The sequence below is a fragment of the Lepidochelys olivacea genome (genome assembly GCF_965140295.1).
Source record: "Lepidochelys olivacea isolate rLepOli2 genome assembly, chromosome: 3".
NCBI classification, from domain to species: Eukaryota; Metazoa; Chordata; order Testudines; family Cheloniidae; genus Lepidochelys; species Lepidochelys olivacea.
This window is the reverse complement of record NC_140413.1, coordinates 85427341-85434041: the sequence shown is the minus strand read 5'-3', so window position 1 is coordinate 85434041 and position 6701 is coordinate 85427341. Positions and strand designations below refer to the sequence as shown.

The 6701-nt window shown below is 46.4% G+C and overlaps 1 protein-coding gene across 3 annotated transcripts in view; it reads left to right on the top strand.

The window, feature by feature from the left end:
- Positions 1-258: 258 nt before the first annotated feature.
- The window catches only part of DDO (D-aspartate oxidase), a 31332-nt gene continuing 24889 nt past the window's right edge, over positions 259-6701 (top strand). The window contains exon 1 of one of the 3 annotated variants that reach the window (XM_084624963.1): positions 259-327. Coding sequence is in view for 1 of the 3 variants with exons in the window: in XM_084624962.1 (XP_084481088.1) it covers positions 723-725 (3 nt within the window). In the remaining 2 variants the exon portion in view is untranslated. Of the gene's footprint in view, positions 328-640; positions 726-6701 lie in introns of those variants that run through there. The other 2 variants (XM_084624964.1, XM_084624962.1) reach the window with 2 other exon arrangements.

Below are 6701 nucleotides of genomic sequence, written 5' to 3'. Positions count from 1 at the left end.
TATCTGCAGGGAAAATAAACATAGAACAAAAAATGACAAAGCTCCCTCAGTGCTAATGAGTGGGCTGTAGGACTCTTCTCTTGCTACGTGTCAGCTCTGGGGACAGCCCCTTTTGAGAAAGCACAAGCAACTGTTTTACCTGTGACGTGAAGCAGCAACCAAACAGGAGCAATGGCCAATAAGGGTGGAGTTTGATGTGGTATCATAACTGCTCCTCCCATTGAGCTAATGTTTTTCTTTCTGTCTTATTAATGCTTTTGTGCACTTCTAAGCAATCCCGGGGAGAGCAACTCTTACCAGACAGAATCTGGATTCTTTATTCATCAGGTATTTTCCCCTCTTTCCCTTCCCCAACTTTTTTTAAAAAGGATCATAGATATATTTAATTAGATAAAAAACATGTTAGCTCCCAGAGACCATTCCCTTGGAAGAGCAGGATGTAGTCCCTTGTAGGCAAGGTATCAGATATTAAATGGAACTACACTAGATTTCATTCCACAAGTTGCATAAAATTTGCTTAAAACAGAGGTGGGCAAACTATGGCCTGTGGGCCACATCTGGCCCTTTGGACTGTCTTGCTTGGCCTTTGAGCTCCCGGCTGGGGAGGCTAGCTCCTGCAGCTTCAATGCGCTGCCAGCACTCTGGCCCGCCTCTCCAGCCAGGTAGCATGGGCAGAGTGGCTGGCTCTGGCCAGGCGGCGAGCTCCTGCTGCTCTGAACAGCATGGTAAGGGGGCGGGTGGCCGGGTGGATAAGGGGCAGGGAGCAGGGGGCGGTTGGATGGGGCAGAGGTTTTAGAGGGGGAGGCAGTCAGGGGATGGGGAACAGGGGGCTTTGGATAGGCATGGGAATCCCTGGGGAGGGGGGGCTGCCACGGGGCAGGGGGCTGGATAGGGGTCGGGGCAGTCAGGGGACAGGGAGCGAGGGGGTTGGATAGGGAGTGGGGTCCTGGGGGACGGTTGGGGCGGGGGTCCCGGGAGGGGGCAGTCAGGGGACAAGAAGCGGGGGGGGGGTGTTGGATGGGTTGGGAGTTCTGAGGGGGGCAGTTGGGGGCAGAAAGTGAGAGGAGGCAGATAGAGGGTGGGGGCCAGGCTCTTTGGGGAGGCACAGCTTTCCCTACCTGGCCCTCCATACAGTTTCTTAACGCCGATGTGGCCCTCGGGCCAAAAAGTTTGCCCGCCCCTGGCTTAAAACAACAGCTACACTGATTCCTGTGGGAGCTATGTTTAGATCTAAGGTGGAGGCTGCCCTGCTGTAAGCTGAGATGAGCTGTCATATCTGTTTACAGCCAGTGCCATTAGCCACAGTGCTTACTGCAATACGTAAAACCCTTGAACTTGTGAACGAGTGCTCAGAGGTCTGGGAAACTTAAACTCTTTATCGTGTTTATCTCAACCATACGAAGAGCCAATATGCTTGGCAATGTCTAAGTCTTGGTCAATGGGAAGTTTTGACCTTTGCTTTTTGGAGAGGGAGGAGGACATTGACTTGCTAGTATTATTGCAAATGTTTAGTGCAGCTAGCTAGGAGCAGCAGCGTTGACTTTAGCTACAGCCTATCAATAGGTATTCTGGAGAGAGGAGAGTTCACGTAGGGTCAGATACTTGAATAAATATCAGAGGGGTAGCCGTGTTAGTCTGTATCCACAAAAACAACAGAGGAGTCCGGTGCACCTTAACGACTAACAAATAAATCAATCTGGTAGTCTTTAAGGGGGCACCGAACTCCTCGTTATACTTGAATAAGAGCGGCTTAAATCATAGAGTCATAGAATCATAGAATATCAGGGTTGGAAGGGACCTCAGGAGGTCATCTAGTCCACCCCCCTGCTCAAAGCAGGACCGATCCCCAATTAAATCATCCCAGCCAGGGCTTTGTCAAGCCTGACCTTAAAAACTTCTAAGGAAGGAGATTCCACCACCTCCCTAGGTAACGCATTCCAGTGTTTCATCACCCTCCTAGTGAAAAAGTTTTTCCTAATATCCAACCTAAATCTCCCCCACTGCAACTTGAGACCATTACTCCTTGTTCTGTCATCTGCTACCACTGACAACAGTCTAGAGCCATCCTCTTTGGTACCCCCTTTCAGGTAGTTGAAAGCAGCTATCAAATCCCCCCTCATTCTTCTCTTCCGTAGACTAAACATCCCCAGTTCCCCCAGCCTCTCCTCATAAGTCATGTGTTCCAGTCCCCTAATCATTTTTGTTGCCCTTCGCTGGACTCTTTCCAATTTTTCCTCATCCTTCTTGTAGTGTGGGGCCCAAAACTGGACACAGTACTCCAGATGAGGCCTCACCAGTATCGAATAGAGGGGAACGATCACGTCCCTCGATCTGCTGGCAATGCCCCTACTTATGCATCCCAAAATGCCATTGGCCTTCTTGGCAACAAGGGCACACTGTTGACTCATATCCAGCTTCTTGTCCATTGTAACCCCTACGTCCTTTTCTGCAGAACTGCTGCCAAGCCATTCGGTCCCTAGTCTGTAGCGGTGCATGGGATTCTTCCGTCCTAAGTGCAGCACTCTGCACTTGTCCTTGTTGAACCTCATCAGATTTCTTTTGGCTCAATCATCCAATTTGTCTAGGTCCCTCTGTATCCTATCCCTACCCTCCAGTTTATCTATCACTCCTCCCAGTTTAGTGTCATCTGCAAACTTGCTGAGGGTGCAATCCACACCATCCTCCAGATCATTTATGAAGATATTGAACAAAACCGGACCCAGGACTGACCCTTGGGGCACTCCACTTGATACCGGCTGCCAACTAGACATGGAGCCATTGATCACTATCTGTTGAGCCTGACAATCTAGCCAGCTTTCTATCCACCTTATAGTCCATTCATCCAGCCCGTACTTCTTTAACTTGCTGGCAAGAATACTGTGGGAGACCGTGTTAAAAGCTTTGCTAAAGTCAAGGAACAACACGTCCACTGCTTTCCCTTCATCCACAGAACCAGTTATCTCCTCATAGAAGGCAATTAGATTAGTCAGGCATGACTTGCCCTTGGTGAATCCATGCTGACTGTTCCTGATCACTTTCCTCTCCTCTAAGTGCTTCAGAATTGATTCCTTGAGGAGCTGCTCCATGATTTTTCCAGGGACTGAGGTGAGGCTGACTGGCCTGTAGTTCCCAGGATCCTCCTTCTTCCCTTTTTTAAAGATGGGCACTACATTAGCCTTTTTCCAGTCGTCCGGGACTTCCCCCGATCGCCAGGAGTTTTCAAAGATAATGGCCAATGGCTCTGCAATCACATCCACCAACTCCTTTAGCACTCTCGGAAGCAACGCATCCGGCCCCATGGACTTGTGCACGTCCAGCTTTTCTAAATAGTCCCGAACCACTTCTTTCTCCACAGAGGGCTGGTCACCTCCTCCCCATGCTGTGCTGCCCAGTGCAGTAGTCTGGGAGATGACCTTGTTCGTGAAAACAGAGGCAAAAAAAGCATTGAGTACATTAGCTTTTTCCACATTCTCTGTCACTAGGTTACCTCCTTCATTCAGTAAGGGGCCCACACTTTCCTTGACTTTCTTCTTGTTGCTAACATACCTGAAGAAACCTTTCTTGTTACTCTTAACATCTCTTGCTAGCTGCAACTCCAGGTATGATTTGGCCTTCCTGATTTCACTCCTGCATGCCCGAGCAATATTCTTATACTCATCCCTAGTCATTTGTCCAATCTTCCACTTCTTGTAAGCTTCTTTTTTGTATTTAAGATCAGCAAGGATTTCACTGTTAAGCCAAGCTGGTCACCTGCCATATTTACTATTCTTTCTACACATCGGGATGGTTTGTCCCTGTAACCTCAATTAGGCTTCTTTAAAATACAGCCAGCTCTCCTGGACTGCTTTCCCCCTCATGTTATTCTCCCAGGGGATCTTGCCCATCAGTTCCCTGAGGGAGCCAAAGTCTGCTTTTCCGAAGTCCAGGGCCCGTATTCTGCTGCTTTCCTTTCTTTCTTGTGTCAGGATCCTGAACTCGACCATCTCATGGTCACTGCCTCCCAGGTTCCCATCCACTTTTGCTCCCCTACTAATTCTTCCCAGTTTGTGAGCAGCAGGTCAAGAAGAGCTCTGCCCCTAGTTGGTTCCTCCAGCACTTGCACCAGGAAATGGTCCTCTACATTTTCCAAAAACTTCCTGGATTGTCTGTGCACTGCTGTATTGCTTTCCCGGAAGATATCAGGGTGATTGAAGTCTCCCATGAGAACCAGGGTGTGCGATCTAGTAACTTCTGCGAGTTGCTGGAAGAAAGCCTCGTCCACCTCATCCCCCTGGTCCGGTGGTCTATAGTAGACTCCCACCACGACATCACCCTTGTTGCTCACACTTCTAAACTTAATCCAGAGACTCTCAGGTTTTTCTGCAGTTTCATACTCGAGCTCTGAGCAGTCATACTGCTCTCTTACATACAGTGCAACTCCCCCACTTTTTCTGCCCTGCCTGTCCTTCCTGAACAGCTTATATCCATCCATGACAGTACTCCAGTCATGTGAGTTATCCCACCAAGTCTCTGTTATTCCAATCACATCATAATTCCTTGACTTTGGCTTAAACCTGGCTCTGTTTGTCTGTTAAAGCAATAATCTAATATAAAAACATGTCAAAGGCACATCCTAACTGGGGTTGTGGTTTGTGAGTATATGTGTACTGTTTCCTTTAAAACCATATCAGTAAAGTAGGGCAGGAGGAGGTCTTAGGCAGAAACTCCAGAGTAGAGGAACAGGATCATCTGGTGATTAGGGTGCTAGCCTGGGACCTTGCTTGAATTCCCTGCTCTGTCCAGACTTCCTGTGTGACCTTGGTCAAGGCATTTAGGGCCAGATTTTTCAAGGTATTTAGGCACCTAAAGATGTAGACGGATGCTTTTGGAAACTCCCATTAGGTGCCTAAATACTTTTAAAAATCTGCATCATGTCTCTTTGTGCCTTAGTTCCTCATCTGTAAAATGGGGATCATAGCACTGCCCTACCTCCTGGGGTGTTGAGGATAAATATACTACAGATTGTGAGGTGCTCAGAGACTACAGTAATGGGAGCCATATAAATACCTAAGGTAGATATAAAGTAAAGCAGACGGAGAGACAGAGTAGCTTTAGGGATCATCTATGCTTATTTTAATAACGTGCCTTATTCAGTCTTAGAAGAAATTGACTCTTTCAGTGCTTCTTGGCCATTGTCACATGACAGGTCAAAAATCAACTCATTTCAAAACGGTATAAATAAGAAGAAAGGAAAATGTCAAAGCTAAACTTGCCGGAAGACTTTGTTGGATTAGCTCACAAAATGGCTTGAGCTTTACCAGATTCTGCACTGCAACAAAGTTTACTGCACAAAGTGGCAAAGTGCAGGTCAGCACGTGGGAAGTGTTTATGGATAACGTGCCTTCATTAAGGAAGGCAATGACCTGAAAAAGTTTGAGGAGCAGATAATTCCAAAAAGGAAATTTGGCACTCAGAGGGTGTGTGCTTATACCATAGGGTGCAGAGTCCAACCGAAAGCAGGAAAAAGTTGAAGCCTTCATAAGGGCCCTATAAGAATGAAGAAGAGCATTATGACTTTGATAGTCAGTATTACCAACTGTGAATCAGGGACCCCTTGAGATCAACAGACGGTGCATAGGGTGGTCCAGAGATCCCCAGGCTCAGGTATCTGCATAATGGTTCATCAAAGTCATGTGAGGTCTATGTCAAGAGTCGGTAGCCCACTAGTCATCATAATCATTGAGAGATATATGTATGGATAATGTTTATCTATACTGAAAATTATGTTCTTAAGGTGTAGGAGTTAAGGCAGGTCTCCAGGAGGTGACAAACCTCCCTCCTGAAAGGAATGACATCTTCAAGGTAACTGACACTTATTTCCCTGTTTGGCCATTTATTTATTGTATATTGTATGCCTATTTGCATACTGAACTAGGTGCAAACTGGGAGATTGAAAAAGCTACACAAAAGGAAATCTACAGGAAGAAACAAATAGCAGGTGGGTGTCACATTTACGTCTAAAGATGAAGGATTGTTAGAGTATATGTTGGACTACAAAGACACACAGAATCCTTTCCTAAGAGGCCAGCTGATGGTGTGAATGTCTCATGAAAGAAGGGTCACAGTCTACCTGGTTGTAAATTGTTGCAGGGATTTTGGGTGAGCAACATTCTGTGAGACATGAAATCATCTTATTAAATTAGTCTAGGCTCTAGAATGTATGTTATGATTTTATTTTATACATCACCATTTGCTTTTAATACTTCTACTTGCTATCACTTGAATCATAGAATTGTAGGGCTGAAAGGGACCTCGAGAGGTCATCTAGTCCAGTCCCCTGCACTCAAGGCAGGACTAAGTATTATTTAGACCATACCTGACAGATATTTGTCTAACCTGCTTTTAAAAATTTCCAGTGACAGAAATTCCACAACCTCCCTAGGCAATTTATTCCAGTGCTTAACCACCATGACAGGAAGTTTTTCCTACTGTCCAACCTAAATCGCCCTTGCTGCAATTTAAGCCTACTGTTTCCTGTCCTATCCTTAGCCCTGGTCTACACTACGGGGTTAGGTTGAATTTAGCTGCGTTAGGTTGATTTTAAAATGAATGCGTCTACACAACCAACCCCATTCCGTCCACCTAAAGGGCTCTTAAAATTGACTTCTGTACTCCTCCCCGGTGAGGGGAGTAGCACTAAAATTGACCTTGCTGGGTTGAAT